The following is a 25570-nucleotide window of genomic DNA, read 5'->3' as shown; positions in this document are numbered from 1 at the left end:
GTGTGCACAACATTCAATACAATCGAGCGCACGTTTTCCCCTCTTTGAATGCGTTTATACAGATACCTGTAGCTCATCGATTCGGAGCAGCCTGCAGTCCTGCAGGAGAGAAGACGGGTCAGAGTCAGTTGGAGCTGCACTCTGGCTGCTCGACGTCCCTGGAAATTTCACAGCAACATATGCACCATCGACTTTTAGCACCTTGAGTTCAAAAGAGAGATTTGTTGCAAACGTGGCGTCAACACGAGGAAAAAAACACACAAAAAGAACAGTAAAAACATGTCAAGAAACAAATTACAATATGCTACATGTAAAATCTGTATTAACTAAAGCAGTCATTTATTAAGAAATTGACAAGTGCATCATATTTATATTATATATATATATATATATATATATATATATAAAATGAAATACACAAAAGAAAATACATTAGAAAACTAAAGAAAATATAAAAAGGACATGGGAGAAAATTTATCCCTTGTTCCAGATATTGGTGAGTTTTACCATTAAAAATTTAATTTCGAGTTTTAGGACTAACACACTAAATCCTAGTCTCTGATTTCATAAGCATTCAAATAGTATAGTGGCCTTATTTTGCCATTAAAATTACTAAAATATTGCATTGTCGTCATCGTCCCTCAACACACAAACACAAAAATTTGCTGGTTTAAATATCACATTCACAACTAAGTCTTCATGCTGTAAGTGTGCTCCTCATCTTCAATCCTACAGGAACCTACCTTCCCTACGGGGACATTTTTAACATCTTCTACGAACACGACCTCACGCAGAGGCCACTGTTCTTCGTTGACCTTTTCCTCCTCTTTAGGTGCCGGTGTGGAGCGCCTCCGCTCTGCGGCACAGTGAAAGGCATGTGAGAAATCACTTCTAGGATCTTCATTAAAAATAAAGAAATAAACTCCAGCAGTATCATCTGCACACCAGGTCACATTTTCTTTTATAGTGATTTTTCTTTAACATTAAGTCCCTTATATTTTATAATAACAAATGTTATTTATATACATGTCACCACTGCTCTGTGCTTCATCATTAATATTCTAACGCATATTGTACCTAAAAAAAAAAACAACAACTTTGCAATGTCTTTCCTAAGCTTCCTCCTATTACACAGAAGACTAAATTTGCCCTCAACCTTCCTTGGGAAAAAAAATAAAACGAGACATTCATAACTTAATACTGATGTACCGACCCTGAAAAACACTAAATCACTAAACTAAATCAGATGCTGAGCACTAGACTTAGTTCTGCGATTAGGCAATTAAGACAAATGTCAGGGTCAGCATTTGAAGGCCAGGAAAACGGTTGCGAAAGGGAAAATGTTTGGTAAATTTGGAAACTAACTTTTTGGAAATTTAAATAAACCGAATCATATACAAACAAACATTTTGTTTGCTCATAAACAAACATACATGCAAACTAATAGAGATTTTCTTTTAAAGTTAAATTTTGGCCTTTGATGTAATGGTTAGTATAATATTGTTGCACAATAGCTTACACACAGCACAAGGAAGTTTGAAACAAATTTGTGAGGTGTGTGTGTTATGGACATTAATGTTTTTAAATCTGCTTTCAAATCTCACCTTCTTAGGATAGCTTTTAGGTGATTTTTATTCTTGTGATGTATTCTGTGATGTTTATTTTATTTATCTCGTTAATTTTATTTAAAAAAAAAAAAATGTTCTCCTATGTTTGAAAGCGCTTTGAGATGCAACTTTTGAAGGTGTGTTTTGAAGGAATGCACAATGCATGTAGGGAGTACAGGGACTTTGCTAAACCCAAAAGCACTATTCTTGTGTGTTACTGCATTATTGTGTACTGGTGTATTATACAGTTGTGATCATGTACCTGTAAACAAGAGCATTTCAACAAAACGTTGTCAAAAGCTTTATGTCAAAACATGGACTTTCCGCTTGGAATCAATAAAGTTCTCATCTAAGCTTATAAATGGGGCAGAACTTCCTTAATTCTCATGATAAACATGAGTGATTGGAACGTTTGTTTCCACTTTACTAACAAGTCATAGCTCTGCACATTAAGTGTACCAGTACATACTATAAGGCAGAGAGGCACTGCTGGCAATGGAGGAGGTATCGCTGCAGGTGGAGGCCGGCGAGGGAGGAGGCCCCATCTCTGTTTTGACCATTTCGGGTTTGATCTCCGCCCTGTTTGAACAAGCAGAACCATCAAACGCCCAAAAAGGAAAAAGTATCGCCACATGATAAATCGAATGGGTAATTAAACACTGTAATACTGATAATTCAAAAGTCGACCCCTGCCCGATCACATCTGGAAAAGGTTGGGTGATTTGATACATTAATGACAGAGGGATTTTCGTTAGCTGTAATGGTCATACTTTGTCTCCTGGGCCTTGGCGCTCTTCTCCATGCTTTTCAGGCTTTCAGGAGAGCGCAGCTGAAAACGGCAGCTGTCGTTCATGTTCCACACTGACTCGAGCAAAACGCCCACCTTGGGGACCCCGGCATTTACCGAGAAGGCCACGGCGCCTGCGTGATACAAGGGGTTGTTCCTCAAACACACCTATTGCACACAGGAGAAAAACATCGCCGTTAATACGCAGAGACGCACACGGTTATATACAGAGAACAAGGTTCGAACAAAACGTCTCAAATCAGTGGATAATTCTGCAGTGGAAACATCCGGTGGAAGTTTTGACCCTCATACCTGAGTGCCTACTGTAATGTTGGGAATTGAAGCGATTCCAGCACTGGATTTGGGCTTCTTGTTCTTAGCCCTGGCCTTTTCAAGCATTTTTTTGCGTTGACTGAAAGGCACGACACCCCTGAGGAAAAGGGGTTAAGGGAAAAACGGTTACACACGCCAGCTCAGATCCCTAAGTGCCACACGGCACAAACACAAAAGAAAGGAAAAAAAACAAAAGATATACAGAAGACATGAAAAGAACGATAAAAAAAAAATTTAACATGTTGCAATGAAAATGAATGTACCATTTAGTAAACTGTTTCCCTTGGTGGAGTCTTAAATCAAATTTCTTTGCCATGTGGTGAAAGATTGGATTATATTTTTGTGTAAATACAAGCATTTGACAAAATTAAAGAGAAGGTAAGAAAAAAGCACAAAAAAAAAATTCAAAAAGGAGCATAAAAGAGAAAAAAGTGAATGGCAGAACACAGGAAGTGGAAACAGGAAATCAAGGCAGCTGGAAGGAAGGAAAAACAAGCAAAGTAAGGAAAGAAAAAAAATGTAAAATAAAAAAAATAAAAAAAAAATAAAGCAAACAACAAGAAAAAGAGAAAAAAAAAATAAGAAAGGAAAGAAAAAAAGTAAACAAGAAAAAAAAAAAAAAAAGAGAAAGAAAGAAGCAGCTCAGTGTGAGGGTAAGTGGGGCGAGTGACGTACCACCAGTAGAGACTGGTCTCGAGCTGGGCGCAGGTGTACAGAGAGCAGCAGTGCAGAGACACGATGCGTTCCCCCTGCAGCTCGGGGAAGGTCTGAGCCCCGTGTTCCAGCTTACACGCTACTGAACTCAGTGTGTCATCCACCCACGTTGCCACCTGCGCACAAAAAAAAAACAAAAAAAAACATAAGCACATGCATTTTTTATTTTTTAAATCTTTTGAACACTTCAAAAATCGCTGACCTTGTTGGACTCCGTAGCCACCGTGGCCCGAATACTGTTAGCAGATAAGAGTGTGATCTTCTCATTGGTCAGACCGAGGAAGGACACACGAGGATGATGAATGGAAGGATTCTGGAAAAGAGCAATATGTAAGTATTAAAAAAATAAAAATAAAAACCACAAAATACTCTTCATATATAAACATGACTTCTAAAACTTCAGCATTTAAAGGATATTGTAAATTCATACTAACACTAAAGATAAACAGGGCGAAACAGATAAAATACAAGTTTGTGCCTGTTAGACTTTCATTCCATAGATAAATAAAAGATCATGAAATGAAAAGATTTGATGAAAATAAAAATAGTTTGCAGTGTTTTTTTTCTAGAACCGAAAGTGAACTAGATGCTGTCGGCCTCAAATTTTTAAGCATAACCTTCCAATTTAGTGGATGTTATTTTCTCATGGTTTTGGTGTGCCAGATTACCTTGGGTTGTTAACGGGCTTATTAACGGCTTCCCAAGTAGCACAGAGCAAAAAGGCTTTTTTTTCTTTACAATTTAACGATTTCTCTATCCTAATACTCCAACAGGCTTCTTTACAGTTACGGAGGCATCAGTGAACCTATACTCCTAAAACTCAGATCTGCCGCTTACTTGTGAATTTCTGTACGGTTCTGGTTCGTTCCACTTCCACTGGTAAAGTTCACCTTTGGAGCTCACGGCCACGAGCTCGGAGAACATCGCCCCGATGCTTACAAACCTCACACCATCCTATATGAGAGCAAAAACAACCAAAGGAAAAAGAAGGGGGGTGGCAACATTAGTGTACATTTCTTTCATCAGGGACGTCTGTATAATCTACGTTTCATATAATTCCTCCATGTCCTCGTTAATACTTCGAAGATGGACAGTTTAAAAAGACCCCCACAGAAACAACTTCCATGAGGTGTAAAATACATTAGTGCAAATACAAATACTAAAACGCTGGTATCTGTTTACAACATCCGCAAGAGGAAAGAAATTAAAATCTTACATAACGCTGCAGAAGTAGGAGTGAGAGGGAAAAAACCAAACAAACATCACTATGACGAGCGATGTGAATTTTTTATCCTCTTATAAATATCAACTTGTTTTCCATTTTTTACTCAACATTTCAGACCAACAATTCACTATGTAAAGTGCAGCTCATGTCCCACCTTATCAGGCCACCACTGCAGTTCCTCTCCCAGAGAGACTGGGCTCTGCAGAGGAACGCTCTTCTTGTCCAGGTTTGGTTCTCCGTCTCGGCTGGTGGAGCTGCGCTCTGCGTCGAAGGACGCGCCGTCCAGCCACCGCCTCTCGCGGAGCCTCAGCACGGACTCGCGCTCGCGCAGCAGCTCGGAGTCGCGCTCTAAGGGAAGAAGGAGAACTGGTATGCAATAGGGTCACACCAGTGGGATACAAATAAGCCACTCTCTGGGAAAGACCCTTGTAATGAAACAGTTAAATCAATGTTGCACTAGTTGACTACAAAAAGACATGATATAAATAAATAAAAAATAGAAAAAGAACTGTATTTTCCAGACAAGAACAATTCATTGTCGTCTCTGTAATTTTTGTCCTGCCATTGGATTTTGTGTAGACATTTCTAGAGATTTCAGGCTGCAGGATCTCCCACAGCAGGGCCTTTCTCAGAGGGCTCATTAAGGAAAACTTTTGGGACCATGCAGCAGGATATGAAGGACGAATACAAAAACACGCACAGAATCAAGTAGGCATGTGCTGATAAAGAAAATGGAAATCAAACCCTGTTATCTTGTAGGTTAATCAGATTTTATAACCCAGTGCTGATGAATGATACCGGATTCTGAGATTATATCTAACCGCAATTCAGATCACTGGTCTAGGATTGTGGAAGGGTTGATTGTTGATTGATGAAACTATCGTCAAAAACCCATACCGATAGTTGTTCCGGAGCCATCAGTAAATAAAAAATACATACAATATAACATACAGAACATACAGTTGTGAATATACTGGGGTTTTTATTTTAATCACTAAGGCAATTTTATTGGATTATTAGGATTTAGATTACTAGTCATTATTGAAAATGAATCAAGTAGGGCCACATTCTTTCCTAAATACAACAGCAAGCGTTATATACTTTACTTAGCCACTATACCGTGCCTTTCTGCACACAATTTAAATCTATAGGAGGTTGACTAATACAGGTTTCCCCTGCTGATGATGATATTTAGAAATCAGGGCAGCCGATGGCCGAAAACGTTTGTTGGCATTGAAACTTAGCGGACATGACTGAAAAATGCTATACACAGTTCTAGCATTTCCGGTTTTCCTGTTTGGAAGCCAACTACACACTACCGCCACCTGCTGTATGGGAGAGTCATGTTCTCCTCACAAGTGCAGAATTTACTTGCACGGTTTGGCGAGTCATTTGGGCCGGATTTGCAGCACAATGGCGATTAACAAAAATGTCAAAGATCAAACGGTCGACCTCTAATCATCTACTAACATTCCGTCTACTATTCCCTACAACTGCTTCAATGTTTTAAAAAAAAAAAAAAAAAAAGATTATTATGCATTACGATGACTATATAAAAATGTTAAATATCCCAATACAAAATAACTCAGCACATGCCTACAGCCAGATTTCTAGGAGTTCATATATTTGGAATTTATTGACGCACACAGACAACAAATCAAGTTTGCCTTTTCAATAGTTATTAAATATATTCTGTTGTCTCTGTTACCGTTTATATGTGAACATGTGTACATTCGCCCGTTACCTCGTGAAGAGCCGAGGCGAGACAGCGATGAGCGTCGGAAGGACGGGTACCCGAAGTAGCTGATATCCTCGGAGAACATGGCGTCAGCGTCGATGATGACGCTGGGGTGTGCCGAGTGGATGTCGGCATCCAGCAGAGACATCAAGTCTTCTGTAAAAGAGCGCACTGATTACAGTTTGATACGAACACTCCCTTTATAACATAATTGTTTATAACACTGTGCCGCTTCCATTATATTGAAATATACACATCAGGCATAACATTATGACCACCTGCCTAATATTGGAGCATTAACGTCATGATGAGATAATAATGTTAGATAATGTTAGTCACTTCACTGGTCATAATGTTACGCCTGGTCAGTGTAAGAGGACGTGGTATTACAGAAAAGTAACAGTAACTCAGACACTGAAATTTCTCACCTCCTGGTAGGTAGGACTCGCTGGCTGTGTCATCGCCGTCGTCCCCGTCCTCGTCGTCTCGGCTGAGCAGGTTGTTCACGGCCAGGTTCACATCCAGGTTGGTGCGCTGCAGCTCGCGGATGATGACACTCCTCGATTTACCTTGCAGGACCACCTGGGCCTGAAACACAAACCACATCAGACCATTTAAGACTTTGTCGCGCGTCCTCGTGTGTATCTTTTGGATCTTTTCCATTTGCGTGTGTGTTACCTGAGAGATGAGCTCCTCAGGAATGACGGATGCTGGTATGACTGGTTGTGGCTGGCTCCCCAGCAGCCCCGACCCTCTGTCTCTGCCCGTGCGAATCACACGCGTCTGTCTCCGCGAATCGCGCGCTGCGGCACTGGAGCGACCGGAAGATGCCCCCCCGCCTCCGCTCGCTCCTCCACCGCTGCCACCGCCACTACCCCCACCTCCTCCTGTCCCGCCGCCGCTGCCACCCCCGCTGCCTCCACCTCCTCCACCGACTCCTGAACTCCAGCGGCTTCTGTAGAGACGTATATACACACACACACGGTATTTCTCTGGGGCTATGACTCACAGAAAACAAATCCACATCCCTTAATGTGGAATTCTAAGAGCAAGAAAAAGCATTGATTCATTGTCTCTAGTTCTCTAGATTATAAGCAACTCCGTCTAGTTAGATCCATTAGTAAAGTGACTTCAAACTTAGTCAATGATTCACAATCCTGGGAGTTTAAACATCTCAGACAACAAATGTTGCAGGTAAAGTGTGTGTTTTTTACCATCTTGCTGCACCTTTAAGTAGCCTTTAGGTATCTAATTTATTTGCACTTCTCCAACCCCTAAGAGGGTGGTTATTATTTCCTAGTTATATTTCAAAATGATTTATTTGTAAACATAGAAAGACACAAAAGAAAGAGATTTTTTGCCAGGCTTTTGAATGCCCCCTGTCAGCCACTTACCCAAGGGTGTTGCCTGCCAGTCGACCCAAAGTGTCAGAACCAGACAGGAACCAGGGCGGATCACTAGTCCTACCTGGCCTGGAGGTCCTTCCTGTCCCTGAGCCACTGCTCAACTTTGAACTGAAAACAAAAGACCGGAGATTACAGTTACAAAACGATCGCAGCCCCAACTTGCGGGACTACTGAGTACAGCCTGGTCATGCCAGGCATGGATATATTAATTCCTCTGTCTGAAATAGCAAAAAGAGGAGGAAGAATGTGAAGGCTAACTAGCATGGCAACACCCTTGGATATGCCAGAACTGGCTGCAAGTCGTTAATCAAAGAAAGAAAATAGCTTCTGAGTGCTGGGAGAGCCCTCTGTGCTTTATCATTATTAACAACAGGTTTGGAAGGTATTTGCATTAAATAAATAAGTGAATAACACAATAGCCTGGACTTCTCAATGGAAACCGTTTGACTGAACTGAAAATATTTAAATAAAGTAACTAGCTAGTAACTAGCAATAAAAAGAAAATAAATAAAAAGCAGCTGCAACATTCTGCACCCTGAAGCAACGCAATGCCATTTCATTCCAGAGCAGCAAAGCGCCAACACCGTGCACAAAAAATGCTTCAAATGGTATTTCCTTCTTCCCCATATCTCGTCCCTTTTTCAAGGTTACTACACTTCTGTTTATTTTATAACTGGTATTCCAGGGGGGGGGACGACGACATGAATATTAGTAGCGCATGAGTCATTATGCTTACAACATACTACATACATATCACTTGATACACAGACATTTCAAAATCACCAGCAAAAATGAAATATATATATATATATATATATATATATATATAAAAATAATGAAGACACGTATTCACGGACTATCGATTGCTATAAATGACCATAAGAAGCAGCTTTCGGTATTTAAAAAAAAAAAGGGCCGCTTTCAAACAAAACTGCGTGTTCAGCACATTCCCATAGTAACAGAAACATCCAACAGCGCAGTCACTCCCCAGAAAAAGGCATGCATTGCTTTTGAAGCACGCAGTTTATAAGTGTTTAAGTTCCTCTGCCTATTTAGAAAACATGATTACACTCTCACCCGTCGTTTCCATCCGGCTTGCCCAGCTCCAGTCGATCTGGCTGCACGGCGAAGCTTATCCTGCAGATACGTCCGTCCTAAAACAGAGCTTGATGTTATTTCCTGCTGCTTGTAACGAAAGAAAATCGTGGAAGAAAATCTGGTGTTTGGGGGTACGACAAAACGTTACCTCAAGCAGGAAGCCAGCATGGTTTGGTCCGACTACACACTGCTTAAGTGTGGCCTGCTCCAGCAAGTTAAGCTGTGGATGACTGCAAAAGAAAGGGACATTTTTTTTTTTAAAGGCGTCTATTTGGATTCCTACGAGTTTTGATAAAGGATGTAGGGTTTCCTAAAGACTAGCCAAAAAAATCATCAATCATCAAAAAAATTCAAAATATGGGTCCTGTAATCGAAACTCTCACCTGTTGCAGTTGTATTTGTTGAGCTTTTCAGACACTTCACGAAGTCTGTAGAGAGAATTAACAAGAGGGAATTAGAGAAAACAGAATTTGTGCTCACAAGGGTGTGTGGTGAAGTCAGCATTCCATTTCATCCCAAAGGGTTGAGGTCAAAGCTCTATAGCAGGCCACTCAAGACCATATGCTCTGATCCATGTAGACCATATCTTCCCGTAGATGGCTTTGTGCAAAGGGGCATTGTAATGCAGAAACAGGTTTGGGTTTTCTAGTTTAAGTGTAATTCTACCACTTTCAAAAGACATCCTATACAATTGTGTGCCTTTGTGGTAACAGTTTGGAGGAGGAACACGTGGCTGGAAAACTCGGGCGTTCCGATACTTTTGTGCATAGTGTATTTTATGACAAAACGACGATTACCTCAGTCACATTTTCAACAATAAAATTCCCGAATGTGCGTTCAGCTCCAGTTACATAGAAAATTGCTGCACGACCGGTCTGCAAACCAACAAACCACACCATTCTGACAAACGTTTAAGAATTGTTCATCTAGACATTCGACCACTAGACACAGACCATCACAAATTCCTAATGATAATAATAATAATGACCTAATCTCTGATGTCTGATGTTTTTTTTTTTTTTTAGATATTTATCCAAGGTGTGTTATGTATCGTTATATTCTTATCCTATCCTTATCCTTTCACAGAAGTATATTCTAAACACCATCAACCTCCCACTCATTAAATTTCTATATTTGGAAAGGTTATATACATACATAAAAATAAAAACAAGAAATATATTAACGGCACCACAGCATATCCTCGAGCTGAGTGTGCAAGAGAAAACCAGCGATCATGTCAGATAAAGTGATTTTCTGCAGTGACATCAACACACCCAAATTATTTAGTATGTAAGATTATTAATGAATCATCAGACTTTAATATGATAACTGGTGTAGGTTATTACAGAGAGCACTGATATCAAAACAGACAATTTACTAGTGAAACTTTACATGTTCAAAATTTTGTTCCCCCTCATCGTCAACTGTTCAGGTTAAATAACTGTCCCACATAGACGCCCTGTTCAGTAGATTTCAACTGGAGCGTCTGCCGTTGTAGCAAATCAAACCCAAGTTTCAGCCCATTTTATTTCTAAGTTAACAACTATTTTAGCAACACATCTAATATAGTATAAAATACACGCCATAACTTAAATAGACTGAACACGATCTCTATTTCGAGGGATCCGCTTCTGATGGCGATAATGATGAGCAAACTGAGTAACATGATTCCACTGGGTGTTCGTGAAATCTCAAATGGTATGTTGACAATATAGGGTAGACACTTTCCCCATAGCTGAAATAATAAAATCTGTTTTAGAGAGAATCGCGCCAATCCTAGAAAACTTATTGGCTGCTGCACGTTGGTCTCATTTGTAGTCATAAGCAGCGATTTATATTTGGACTAGCAATTGAACGAACGAACAACACCACGGAAACAAAAAAACATTCTGGAGCGCCAAAGGGAGCATTTCAATGCGTATTAATGGTAGTATTACGTAGACATCAGATAATTAAGTTTAAGAACCTGTTTAAAATTAAGACCTAGAACAGCAAGACTTGAAGACCTACAAATTTTTTTTTTTTTTTTTTTTTACTTCAAGAAACCCTGGGTGGAGAAAACCTGCATGAAGTGTAAAAGTAATGACTCCAAATACCAAAATGTAGAAACAAAATTACTTCGGGTTTTCAATGAGCCCCCCCCCCCTTTTTTTTTTTGCTGTAAATTAATCTTAATGTTGAAAATGGTAGCTTCCTGAATCATTTGCACCACAGGAAAATAATCCTTTATATTTAGGCTGTACATTCGGACCACATTAGTGTTTCCTATCATCAAGGTTAACGGCCCAAGGTTGCTCAGTATGAGGACAGCCTAAACTCTAGGAGCTGATATAATTCTAGCCACACACACACACACACACACACACACACACACTTTCCCTGCTTGAAATCAGCTTTTGGAGAGATTTGACTTTAAATGTAAAAAGATCACTGGTTAGATCTGTTTTTTATGAATCAACATGCGATTTCTTAATGTGGCCAGATCACTGAAAATGCATTATTCGAATGAGCAGATTGCACGTGACACCCGAGATGTTAAATCTGTCCTCAGGTTTCCTTGTATATTCTCCACAGAGTTATATTTCAGAAAAAAACAAAATCTCTCGCTGGTCAGATCAACCATTTGGCAGAAACCTGAACCGGTATTCCCTCACGAGCACCTCGTTTAACCTGAGAGTTTAATACCCAGTGCTTGGCATAGTCTCCCCCCCCCACACGGGAGGAACAACCTCCCCCAGTCTTCCTTAAAACCCACAGCGCAAAGAGTCTCCTTGGAAACGGGTCAAACTAGAGCACTAACACCTCTGATTAAGCCTTGGAGGACCTGAACGAGCTCCGCCAACAATGCAGCTCTAAAGGAAAAAGATCAGTCACTAAGATCCGAGCGATTGAAAGAACCAACGTGCGGCAGTGTGTGTAGTGTGTATGCTCCAAAAGAACAATGTGTGTAGTTCTGGGATGCTCTGCACAGCTCATGTATAAGGAAAGGCTCACTTTATTATAGGATAACATAAGATTTCACAGTAGTAACCGTGCTGTTAAGTACAAACTGAGACCACTGCTGGCTCTTGCTCTAAATACTTTTTGCACAAAATATGCTGCAGAATGAAATCCAAACAATATCAGACTGTGGAACAATTATTCTCCTCATTATTAAACTTGTATAAGCATTTACAGTGATTACGGTATTTCACATAGTGCCACCCATTAAATTTGATTCGTTTGATGTCTTTAAACATGAATGATAAACAATTTTATGCAACTGATCATGTTCTATTAAACAGAGGTGAACTGGAACGCACCTAAATTGACCAAAAGACAAATACAAGCACACAGACTACATTCATTACAACCCGAGAAGATCAGACAGACACACACACACACACACACCTATATGAGGAGACGATCACATACACAATTAGATAAACTATACAAAGAGATGATTAGATACACACAATAGATCGAAATGATCAGATACACAAACTATACACGTAGACGGTCACACAATAAATCGAGAGGATCAGACACACACACACACACACACACACACACACACACACTATACAAGGAGATGATCAAATACAATATACAAGGAGTCGATCAAATACACATTATACAAGGAGACGATCAGATACACACACAAAATACAAAGAGACGATCAGACACTCACACACACAATACAAGGAGACAACCAGATACACACAATACAAGATCAGATACACACAATAGATCAAGATCAGACACCCACACAATACAAGATCAGATACACACACTAGATCAAGATCAGATACCCACACTAGATCAAGATCAGATACCCACACAATAGATTGAGATGTTCAGACACACAATATACAAGGAGACGATTAGACACACACACACACACACACACACACACACACACACACACACACACACACAATACAAGGAGTCAAACACATACACACTACTGTTTGGGTTTTTGTTGGTTTACAAATTGTTTTAAACAGACAAAAAGACATTTGAACTGAGAGACAGACTAGCAGGTAAAAGGAACAAAGACAGACAAACAAAAGAAAAATAGAAAGAAAGACAGGCAGGCAGGCAGAAAGACAGAAAACCGTGAAATTCAAAAAATGGTTTGGAATAATGTACTCTCTCTTTTGGTAACTTTCAGGATTATCAGTAACAAGTTATGAATGTAAACTTAAACGAGGAAGTTGAGAAGGAAAACTGTTCCATCCATTTCCTATCAGCCAGAGGGTGATGTCTATTGATACCCGACACAAACATCAATGTGCTGGTGGGCACAAAGTAAAACGTGAGCAACAAAAAGCTACTAGGAACACAATTTGTAAAGTAAACTACTCAACTACGTATGTCGGAATAAGTAAACTGGCATGGTGGATGGATTAGAGCAGGGTTCCACACCAACGTGCCTCGGATTGGTACCGATTGGACAGAAAGAGTAAAAACTTTGATTTTAATTTTACTCCTGTTGTCTGCATGGTGTTTTATACTCTACTAGTGTTTCTGTTCGGTCAGAAATCTGAAAAAGCTGGCTGATGATACTTAAGTCATTAGCTGCACATTAATGCATTAAGGCATAACGGTTATATTAGTGGAAAGGTTCTGACAAATTGTTCATCAGATTCCAATCTGGTTAAGTGAGGTTTAATGAACCGCATGTGAAATTAGTGTGTGGCTCTGCTATTGCAACTTGAAGCTAGATTTGTTGATGCTTTAAGAAGTTTAAGCTGCTCACAAAGGCCAATCACTGATCACCACTTTGTTGTTCTTCATTTTTAATTCCCTTCTTAGAAATATTTACAAGTAATATATGCTGCTTCTTTCATTAGGACTCAATGGAAATGCAATGTTTAGTTTGTGCTGCTACGACAACTTGGATGACTTGTTTTTGATAAACACATTATAGAAATGGATCATAATCTTGTCTTTGATGTTTGTAATTCGATTTTTTTCCACCGGCCAAGATTTATATGCAAACTACTCTAGTATAATTTGAGTCATCTGTGCTCGTCCAGTCTTATGAAATATGTCATCTGCATAGCCCAAAAGCAAGAAAATAAATGTAAAACTACGGTAAACAAAAGTTGCCCATGATCCCATAATGCCTCATATTTTGATCCTGGTTACAAAAACCGGGATTAAATCTCTGGGATCACAATCTTCTTGTACTGGGAGATGTAAACTAACACTTTGCATTATAAAAGATTAGTACAGGCATTGAAGTGTGTGTTGTGGGATCTTCAAAAGTATCTCGTTAAGAAGAAATGATTTATTCGCTATGGAAATGTTTTACTAAAAGCGAAGTAACGTAGCCACAATAGCATTTAGACAACAGACAACCTGCTGATAGGAATTGGGAAATGATGGCGAATCGCTTCCACCTTTTCAGGCCCCGCTTTACACGTTATTTGTACAAAAAGTTCTGCAAATTATCTGAGTTGCGAGAAGAGATGAAAAGCTCACTTTGCAAACCTTTCTCTGCGGCAAGTCGCCTGAGAATTACACGCTCAATCAGTAGCTGGCATCGGACCCAAAACTCAGCCTCAACAGCTGTCCAGTCCCGCGCAGTGAATCGACTCGCGGCGGTTCGTGTCTGAGCTCAACGTACGGATGTCACACCGAAGCTCACAGATGAGCGTGAATGCTGGAAAGCACAGAGTTTCCTGTGACACCGGCGAGAGAGAAAATCTCCACCGCCCCACCTCGCAACCGTCTGGAAGAGTAGTCGGCTTGCCAAACGCAATTACACACTGACTGAACAATTATTTCCCTTCGCGTTTTAAGGATGAGTTTATATTTAGGAGAATGAAAGTTGGTGTCTGGGGGCAAAATAAATAGTTCTGGCATGAACAAATGAAACCTGAAAATTGGTAAAACGCTGACGTTCTTCCGTATGAGCCAACGATCATCATTTAAATCGGATCTTTACAACGATTAGACCTCAAGCTCACTGAACAGTCACATGACTCGACAACGCTCGCTGACTTATAGAAGTACACACTCGTGAACTCGTGGATTATTTTTGACAGGGTGTTGCACTCCTGAGCTGGTCTAGATACTCAAATCAACATAAAACACAATAAGCTGGAGGAAGCGTATTTGGAAAAAAAAAAAAGGCCACGGATTGATGCAAATTAAAAAAAAAATTTAACAATAAAAGTCCCTATTCGGACTGAATTTATTTCTAATACAAACTCGAACGTTTGTGTATGTCATGTGATCACGATCCATTCACAATGTGACATCCAAGCAAACAAAGAGGCACCAAGTTTAACGCAATGTATAAGTAAACCAATGTTCAAGCCACAATAAAAAAAACTCAAAACACTCACAAAATATATGAGCAGGATTCGCTTTGTTTCACAGGTTAATATCTGAAAACATTTGCTGCAAGACTAAATACAACTGGGGAACATCTGCCTCGCAGATGGGCATCCAGACAGAACAAAAAACTAATCAGACGACTGCTGAGTCTGGACAAAACCAGTAGGTCGTGCTGCCTGCAGTATTCTCAAAGGAGGCCTGAGAAAACACTGACGTGCCCGATATGGACAGGAATTAAATTACCGGCCAAACCGAAAATTACCATTTTACCAGGACCCCATGTAAGGTTCATCTTGAAGTCTTTGAGAACGAATTTTCCATAAAAGTCTGTTGCGATGTCGAGTGCTATATTCACAATCAAATGTAACTGGAGGAAAGAAAAAAAAACTCGGCAGCCATAATTCAATATAAAATATACTATAGAAGAAAAAAGAAAAGAAAAACAGACACGTGTCTGATTAAACAGAGTAACACCTTAACAACTCTAGTCCAAGAGATCAGTTCAAATATCATGCCCGGGACTTTTTGTTTGCAGAGTTTGTATTCGTAAAGCAGTGAGAATGTATGCTTTTTTTTTTTTTTAGCACAGATGCTTCTCCAAGCTCTTCTCTCCCCTTGGTTGCCAGGTGCAATACCAAAACACCAAGCAAAACTAAATGTCATTCGAACCATATACACCGACTCCGATATGTAACAGCGAGGGGGACGCGGCAAGCGTGTAATTCGACACTACATTTTACAGACGCCAAACCCATAGGTCTTTCCTCAAAGTGTGAATATGATTCCCCCCAGATACTCAAGAATCAACAAACCAATTAATTGAAGCCTGAATAAAGCATTCATACAATAAATGTACAGAGCTGAAGTCGAGTGCATCACATGCTGTAAATCTGCATGCAAAGATTTTTAACTCAAAAAACAAAATGTGAACGGATAATGAGGCAATGTAACAATGAACGTGTGTTGAGCTGTGTGCATTTTAGTATCATGACCACAACGGTGTGATACTGTGATACTACCGAGTTCTCCATTCTGATTTGGTAGGTCTGACAGTAGCTCTGGCTGCATATTGTTTTAGTAATAGAAATACATACATGAAAAAAAATATCCATTGAGGTTACAAAGTCACATGCTGATTAAAGTAATAAATGGATAGAAAAAAAGATGCGAAAATGTTCAATAAATCTCTTAAGGTAAATCACTATCAAATCTCACATTTTAATTGCATTACATTTTCATATTTACATTTTCGAATTTTAAGTAAAAAGCTATTTTGGGACAACGTGGTGCTTGAATCGGATTGGTCAGAAGGGTTTTAATGTCGGAGAAACGGCACAGCTTTTAAAATTACGGTTGTACCGTAAACTATAGGTTCATATGAATGACCACTACAGTATTGTCTCTATAGTAACAGCTTCTATAGTAACAAAGGGACTTGAATAATGTGGAACATCTTCCATACAGGTCTAAGAAAATCCCGATTAAAATCTGCATCGTTTAACAAGGCAAAGCGTGAATGTGAGCATTGGTATGGTGACAATTTCCGTTTATTTCCATTTATTAAATGAGATTGGGTTGCAAGTGCTTCATAGCGGTCATGGTTTTATCATCAGCATGGAGAAGTCATCGGGGTGGGAGCGTCTGAATTACCTATAAAATGACAAGCTGCGTTTTTTGGGAGGAGGGAGAGAGCGAACGCAGCCAACAGAAAAAGATCGGAGCTGGTGAGAGAATCATAAGTGAGAATGGAAACTAACTTCTCTCTCAGATGGTGCACAAGGCAAAGGCAAACTATAATCCATTAAATTGTGCAGCGCATACTTCATTTTTTCAGTTGTATTGCGCTTTTGGGAACGCACACTGGCACACACGTGTAAAAATAAAAAGCCGGCAAATATTAATTTTGATGACAAATGTGTCCCTACAATTTTATGCCTGCATTTTTGAATGTGCCAGTGGTGATGGTGGTGAGAAAAACTCCCTAAGACCGTATGAGGAAGAAACCTTGTCAAGAAGCAGACTCAAAAAGAGAACCCATACTCGTGTGGGTGCTGGTTGAAGTCCAGAATGTCCAAAGAACATTGTATTGTTTAACCACTATTTAATAAGAGTTTTAACTCTCAGAGTGGCAATATTACAGATGCAATCACACTACACTTTTCGCTCTGTTGACTCACATTTAACACAAGCGTAGTAGGGCAGACCTCCGGAAACTCACCAAGACTAATTTTCCCGACATCCCACAGTTTGAGTTTGGTAATCTCTGACTTGCGAGGTTTTATTGCGCTTAGAAAAGTGACCGATATGAGATCGAAACATCACAATGTGACCTGTTTAGAAAATTGTTCTAAAGGAACACTGATGTTTTTCTCCTTGTCCCACTTTATACTACAGTATGGGGGAGGCGATAGCCTATTTATTAAGGCATTAGACTTTGGCTATGAGGGTTACGATTTCGAGTCCTGGCCATTCCAGTCCGCCACTCTTGGGCAGTACTACAGCCATGGATGGTCCCAAGCCCAGCTGTGAAAGGAAGAGAGTGGGCGTTGGGCATAGCAACCCAGCCCCATAACAAAACCGCTATGGGGAAAAAAAAAGTCATTGCCACCCAATGCGAGTTGGGAACATTCACAGACACGAACAAACCTCCTCTTTTCTTGTCTGTTCACTCACATCCAGACCCTATATGCCAGACGTTGTACTGCACTACCATTTTACGGTAATGTAACATTCTATTTACAGTATCTGTGTGTTGGGTTTCTTTATTCCATTGCATTAAATTTGTGCCAAAGTTGTGAAAACCTCACTAATTTGAGGACGTCAGGTAATTTTTCTAACACTCAAGACACCCCCCCCCTTACAGATGTAGCCGGGATAAAAAAAATTAAAAAAAAAATTGGTGTGACCGATTTTCAACTCGTCCTGCATCACCCCATCCTTGACGAGTTTCCCCATAACGTGCTGCTCTTTTACGATATACTATATTACGATATAAAAAAAAAAGTATATATATATATATATATATATATGATCAATGATGTAGTTTTGATTATGCAAATGTTTTATGCATATGCAATTAGGAGCCGTGACGTCACTGTGTCCCCCGCCACCGCTGACCGTTCGTCTGTCATTCAATTTTTTTTTGGACTTAAAAAAAAAAAAAATAACAGATTAACAAATAACAACAACCCAACAACAACAAATGTAAAGAAAGACAAGAACGTATAATTGTGGAAGCGTGAACCAAATATAAACTTGTGCCCCTCAGGGCCATTACACGCACGTCTGGGGTTTGCGCCTTTGCTAACTAAGCTAGTTAACGAGGCTCGGGTTAAATCAAAACAAGCCACGTAGAACAAACTTAACACTAGTGATTAATTATTCTGACGAATAATTTATATCATGTCGATTAAAAAAATATATAAAAATGTAGCGATGTCGAGTTTTCAGGCTACTGACACGACTAGCCGATGAGCACGCACGCCAACACCGCCGTTGTATTTTTCTTTGCCCCACTATCCTGCTTCATTATTCGCCTCAGCACCCGGAGAGGATCCAAATTACTCAAATAAACCACTATTCTGCGATTAAATCTCGTTAATTATTAGGTATAAACTCGTTTTTTCGGGTTCGCACACCTTTTTTTCCCCTCTTGTCCCCATCCCCCAACCCGCATTGTCCAATCACTCCAGTCAGCGTCGCTAAGCTGCGCGTTTTGCTAGCTGTGTTTAGCATCACCCGCCAGTCCAAACTCACCCCCACAAACACACATTCCGTCATAAATACTTAAAATATATTAAATAACACTTAGAAAAACGAGTTCACATTAGTATTTATATTGATCACCACACAAGCTATCGACTTGAAATTACCTGTCATTGAGCTGGTCCTCAGTCCCGGGTAACGGGTGCACGACGAAGTGGATGGAGGTCATAATTTCAATCCGAAATTACCCCCAAATATCGATCAGAAATGTCTCTAGATGTTTCTTTGAGCGATTGGCTTGCGTTATTTCGTTACAGATGTGGTTTAAACGTTGAACAAAAATCCAAAAAACCCCTCCAACAAGCTCCTATAACAATCCATAAGCCGCCATCTTAAAACTCCACCGACTACTCAAGGCTGCTTCGGGTTTTTTTTTTTTTTTTTTTTTTTTTTTTTTTCACCCACAACGCTTTTCCGGTCCGACTATGCCACGCCTCCTGGCGCTTATCTGCGTTTTGATTGGTCAATCCTTTTCTCTTTTCCCGCCCTAAATAAATGCTGATTGGTTGAAATATTGAATTCATTAGAAGGCACCGGATTGGATTGTGCCAGATAATAAAGCAGGGATGAAAAGAAAGAAAGAAGGAAAAAAAAAACTTGTGAACCATGTGTCTGGATTTTATAATGCAAATCATAGAAATAATCCTAAAAACTACAAAACAAAATTCGATGCATGATGTGTTTGGTGTTTTGTTCAACCATTTTATCTCTTCCCTCCTCTCTTTTCTTGTCTCTGTGTACGAATGTCACACTATCGTGCATATACAATTATAGATTTTTAATTATCTATATTTATTATTAATTACGTTTACAAAGCATGTTACAAAAAGCACAACATCCTCACAACATTCTACAAAAAGAACAAGCAAGAGCATCCAGAGCAAGCCGGATCACTGCATGGGTTTTGTGAATTGCACCATTTCGGATCGCAGGACCTTACAGCAGATAGTGAGGATGGCTGAGAAGATCAGGTCTCTTTTCTCCCCATCATGGACCTTTATACCACACGCTGCATCCGTATAGCTACTGGGATTGTGGCTGACCATACACACACCTCTCACACACACTCTTCCCTTTTCCGCCATCAGGAAAAAAAGGTACAGAATCATTCGGGCCCTCACGTTCCAGACTGTGTAAGATTTTCTTTCCACAAGCGATCAGATTCCTCAACATGAAGTGACTGGACTCACACACACAAACACATCAACGGTAAAAACTCTGCACGCAAATTGCTGTTTTGCAAATCTGCTGCTAGAACTTAATATTTACATGGACAGTATTTATTTTTATACGGACAACTCATGAACGTTGTATATGGTTGGAATAACATTAAAAGCCTACTTTACTTCACTTGACTAATAACCTCTCGTAAGCCATGCTATAAATAATGTCATCAAAACAATAACTGTAACTATAAATGGATAAAAACTACAGCATGCTGTTAATACACCTAATATTGTAATTGTATTGTACCTTGTGTTCACATGGAACATGTGTGTGTGTGTGTGTGTGTGTGTGTGTGTGCACATGTAAAAAAAAAGTGTACATCTGTATTACACAGATACAGATGTGTACCTAGAAACTCTTTCATTATATAAAAAGAAAATCTTTATTATAAAATCAATACCAAGCATGCTATCAGAAAGCATTCTGGCAATAACCTCTCATTAAGAATGACAAGACATGCTTTAAATTAAACTCCAGTATATTTAGATAAAAACTATGGTGTGCTGTTATGCTAAACATTGTAATAGTATGAAACATTCAGAGTGTGTATTATTTGAAAATAATCAACTCTAAGGACAGAATAGATTACCCCATTTCTACACAGAAGATTTTTCTTGAATATGGAAAAAATTTACACATGTCTTATCTTTGAATCTGGGCTCTGGCTGGTCCACTCAAGGACATTCACTGAGTTGTCTTGTAGCTACTCCTTTGTTATCTTGGCTGTGTTCTTAGGGTCGTTGTCCTGATGGAAGAGGAACCGTCGCCCAAATCTTAGGTCCAGAGCGCTTTGGAGCAGGTATTTATCAAGGATGTCTCTGTACATTGCTGCATTCATCTTTCCCTCGATCCTGACTAGTCTGCCAGTTTCTGATGCTGGAAAAGATCCCCACAGCATGATGCTGCCACCACCATGCTTCACTGTATTGATGGTATTGGCCAGTGCCTGGTTTCTCATGGTCTGGGAGTCCTTTTAGGTGCCTTTTGGCAAAATCTAGGCAGGCTGTCATATGCCTTTTACTGAGTAGTGGCTATTGTCTGGCCACTCTACTTTACAGGCCTGATTGGTGAAGTGCTGCAGAGATGGTTGTTCTTCTGAAAGGTTCTCCTCCCTCCACAGAGAAACGCTGGAGCTCTTTTAGAGTGACCACCAGGTTCTTTCCTTCTTCCCTGATCGCTTAGGCTGGGCGACCTGCTCTAGGAAGAGTCCGGGTGGTTCCAATTTCATTGGACTTCATGGCTTGGTTTGTGCTCTGACATGCACTTTTAACCGTGGGACCTTTTTTTGTGGACAAAAATTTGTGTGCATGTGGGGATTTGAAATGAAAGCAAAAAGTGTGTGCTTTTGTGCAAACTCTGCAGAAAAGAAAACACAAAAGTATAAATGTTTTATGAAAAAGATTAACATCTGTTTTGAACTGTTTTGGCCGAACTTTCCTCATGATGTCCAGCTTTTCTTGAAAAGTTTTTCTTGTAAATACAAAACTGTACAAAAGTTATAAATTATATATATAAAGATGATAAAAAAATTACAATTTTACACAGCTATAATTTTGCGTAGATTTTTCAGAATGTATAGAGTGAAGTAAAACTACATAATGATTATTGGACAGTAAAATCATTAAATCAGCATCAGGAAGATGCATTTTTTGTTTTGAATTATAACATACAAATTAGATGGCGTAGACCTAGATTATGGTGTTCACATGGAAACCATGCAAATTAGATATCGCAAGATGAAAAAAGAAAAAATGGTACAAAATGAGCTTTTAATTACAGAAACTTTGTTGTGTGTGTGTGTATGTGTGTGTGCGTGCGTGCGTGCGTGCATGCGTGCGTGCATGCGTGTGTGTGTGTGTGTGTGTGTGTGTGTGTGTGTGTGTGTGTGTGTGTGTGTGTGTGTGTGTGTGTGTTTTGACATAAAAAAAAAAGACATCTGTGGCAGGTGTGTGATTAATGTAAAATGCAGTTAAATAGACTAACAGCCACTCTAAATTCACATAATTGCCTAAACCTGTTAGTAAATTCAGAGAATATGATGAATATTGCTAGTAGAAAATGTATGCAGTCCATGGAGCATCTGTGGTTCCATTAACATAATAAAACATGATGGACACATGAGCATTGATGAGAAGCAGCACTTTCACAGAGCCTCAAAAGCTGGTGCTTGAATTGTCTTTCATTCTGTGCTCAAAGTAAGTAAGACTTAACTGGGCAATTCAGTTAAATTTGAAGAACATGTTTAACAGCAAACCTTGCAACAAAGAAGTTTGTAAATTTTAATTCCTAATGAGTGGCCCTGAGACAAATGTGTTGAGGAACCTGCATATATCATCTCTAGCAGAAGCATCAATATTAACCTTATAAAATGACCTGGGTTTCCATGCATTTTTGGGCATTTCTGTGCATGTCATTTGAAATGACATGATATCGCATGTCTTAAATACTTAAGAGGAACCAAAATACAAACAAGAAGCCACTGTCTTTGGGCTGAGAGTGAGATTTTAAATAGTACAGTATGAGGTGATATCGAAAAGCCAACCTATGCCAGAAGAAGGTTACAGTCACAGGGAGCACCGACCTTCATAAGTCACTGTGCCAAAAACATCCTGTGTACATCGGGAGCTGTGCATCTGGTGCTATTCTGACCACGTGCCTGACCATGTCTACAGTTCAGTCTCTGAGCTCTCCTCACACGTGAGTTTGACCTTGACAAGTGTGACGTGCTGCGCTTCCACGGCTCCATGTCAGTGTCCTCTCTTCCAGTCACTCACATATACACACACACACACACACACACACACACACACACACACACACACACACACACACACACACACACACACACACAGGTAAGTGTGAGCATTGATTCTGGAGTAATAATGACTACGTCCTCCAAAGGACACACTCTGCAATCAGAGCTTTGAAAGGACATCAAGAGGACATTCCTGTCAAGGTGAAAAACCATGTTTAAATTCAGTATATTTTAATCTGGCGTGTGTAACTAATCAGGTAAGTGAGTTAAGAAATTATAGCACAGTGTTTTTGAATGGTCAAAAACAATCAGAGGTTGATGATTATTTTTACACCAGTAATAAAGAGCTGAACCGTAATTTATTTTTTTCTTGTTGAAAAACAATCTGCAAATATATCACATATTTTCTATAGTAACAATTTGTTCTAATCAGGACCTTTATGATTAATAATAATCACAAAATGTACAAATAAATACCTTAAATTGTTTGGAATTGTAAAGCTTTCTGTTGGAAGATGTTTAACATTGTTTGAAACAGACTCAAGTGTCAGTGTTTTGTACGAGTCAGTATGTTTTCAAACACACAAAAATTTACCAAAAGAGTGAAAGCTTCGAGTTTTGAGTTGTGAGGGAAAACATTTTTGTACACTTATAACCGCAAAACTTTCTTGCTTTCTTAACAAATATAACTATAAAGAGATAAAAATTAAATACAAATAATTGCAATAGTTGACGGATTGCTGATGTATAAAATATGTCAGGAACGGTATCTCATACAGCTTGAATGAATGGCATTACTAAAGCAAGGACCACAATTAACACAATTCAACAAGTCTTCTTTCACTGCAGCCACAACCGCCTGCATACATCATCTTTAGCAGAAGCATCGATATTTACCCGGTAAACTTACCCAGGTTTCCATGCGTTTTTGAGCATTTCTGTGCATGTTTTCTGCGCATTACAGTGTTTTTGTGTAAAATCTACAGGAAAGAAAAGCAAAAGTATAAAAAATTTATGAAAAGGTGTCCAGTTTTTCTTAAAAAATCCGTCTTGTAAGTGTCCTTGTGAGTGTATCTGTGACCAAATAAATTTCTTATGGAATAAAAAAAAAAATCTATTACATTTGAGATTTGACTATTTGGTCTGAGTAGTGCTGTCTCTGACTGTCTTATCAATGGAAGTGAATATGCAGACGTTATTGGATGCCTTCTAGAGGGCCTCACAGTGGCAAATCGCAATCTGATTGGTTAAAGCAACAGCTCTAAGCAACACTGGGTTTACACCAAAAGAACCCAAAGGTGCGAATCCCGAAGGGCTTACGACGGATACCTTTGACACCTACAACACGTGATGTTTGAACTCTGATTGGATAGAAACATCAACCTGAATTTTCACTTCCCAGCTCGCAAGGAGCAGCGCACATGAAAGAAACACTATGAAATCAAGAGAATAGTCTACTAAGAATAATTTTATATATATTTATGGTACAGTAGGTGGTACTAGTAGAGGTTATACCACACTGTCATTGATTATTTTTTCCCATAACAGCACTTCCTGTAGTGTGTTATTCCTTATTTATTAACTGGTAAACTATATGGTCTTTTTACTATTCTGATTTTCTATAATACTTACAGTGCAAAACATCTTGGGGGCAAAATGCACATTCAGATTAGCGTCACACTTAAGGTTCCATAGCAAAAAACGAAGATTTAAAAACAGTTTGAGGGTTCTGTCAAAAATGACAAGGAACACAACCCGAATGGCCTCCAGATAAAACAAACTTGCTTTGTAAATGCTAACTGAAGCACATTTGCATTCAGGGTCATGGTTTAGTACAGAGGGGCCAAATTTATTATACAATTCTTATAAAAGATTCTGCTCTCACTGTCGACTTTTCTTTTGTTTGGTCTGTTCATTGTTAAAGTAGGGCAAACGTAAAAAACTAATACATGAGTGTAGATTTAGTGGATTTAGTCCATCATTTAGTGGAATCAACTGAAACATGGGGAATTGCAGGAAAATGTTGCCATCTATTTTGTAAATACTTGACATACTGGATTAAACTGGGATTAAACGCATAACACTGGTTTAGTATGGATTTGTGTTTATATATATAAAAAAAAACATTACGGGGCTTTAAAAATACAAGGAAAATCGCATAGATTTTGCGTTACAAAAGGCTAATCTGTATTCCTTGACACCACATTACAAAATGGCATGTAATGATGACCAGCCCAACGCCTGACTGCAGGCCAAATAGGTACATGAGTACTGCTAAGGGTTGCCAGATTGAAACTAATTCTCAGTTTAAAGTCAAACGTGAATGACTGGTTGTGATTCTATATTGCAAATATACAAATATGATTTGATACTACAATGGTAATCATACCTCACATGTTAGTGCTTGAACTAGTTTTGATCATGGTGGAATATTTCTCCCCTAATGCACATGTCAGACATGTTCATGTCGGATTATACTTTAAAGACGAAGATCTTCTAATGACCTGTGATTAACAAACATCACTTCAGACAAACTAAAATGTTCTTCATTGTGCTTGAGGTAATAATATTTTGTGTCAGTATGT

General features: G+C 39.2%; 1 protein-coding gene across 3 annotated transcripts in view; it reads right to left on the bottom strand.

The window, feature by feature from the left end:
• ubr5 (ubiquitin protein ligase E3 component n-recognin 5) overlaps positions 1-19379 on the bottom strand; it is a 40500-nt gene extending 21121 nt beyond the window's left edge. For 2 of the 3 annotated variants that reach the window (XM_083529453.1, XM_083529454.1), the window contains exons 1-17: positions 19111-19379; positions 9292-9336; positions 9057-9138; positions 8888-8964; positions 7799-7918; positions 7083-7359; positions 6833-6992; positions 6411-6560; positions 4821-5032; positions 4279-4395; positions 3644-3754; positions 3403-3557; positions 2707-2824; positions 2378-2562; positions 2077-2186; positions 744-856; positions 67-201 (exon numbers count right to left, since the gene is read on the bottom strand). In XM_083529453.1, the coding sequence (XP_083385579.1) occupies positions 67-201; positions 744-856; positions 2077-2186; positions 2378-2562; positions 2707-2824; positions 3403-3557; positions 3644-3754; positions 4279-4395; positions 4821-5032; positions 6411-6560; positions 6833-6992; positions 7083-7359; positions 7799-7918; positions 8888-8964; positions 9057-9138; positions 9292-9336; positions 19111-19172 (2229 nt within the window). In that variant the 5' untranslated portion in view covers positions 19173-19379. The remainder of the gene's footprint in view (positions 1-66; positions 202-743; positions 857-2076; positions 2187-2377; positions 2563-2706; positions 2825-3402; positions 3558-3643; positions 3755-4278; positions 4396-4820; positions 5033-6410; positions 6561-6832; positions 6993-7082; positions 7360-7798; positions 7919-8887; positions 8965-9056; positions 9139-9291; positions 9337-19110) is intronic. The other variant, XM_083529455.1, reaches the window with a different exon arrangement.
• Positions 19380-25570: the final 6191 nt, after the last annotated feature.

The sequence above is a fragment of the Silurus aristotelis genome (assembly GCF_946808225.1).
Source record: "Silurus aristotelis genome assembly, chromosome: 25".
In the NCBI taxonomy this organism is placed as follows: domain Eukaryota; kingdom Metazoa; phylum Chordata; class Actinopteri; order Siluriformes; family Siluridae; genus Silurus; species Silurus aristotelis.
The sequence above is the reverse complement of the archived record's forward strand: the minus strand, read 5'-3'. Positions and strand labels throughout refer to the sequence as shown.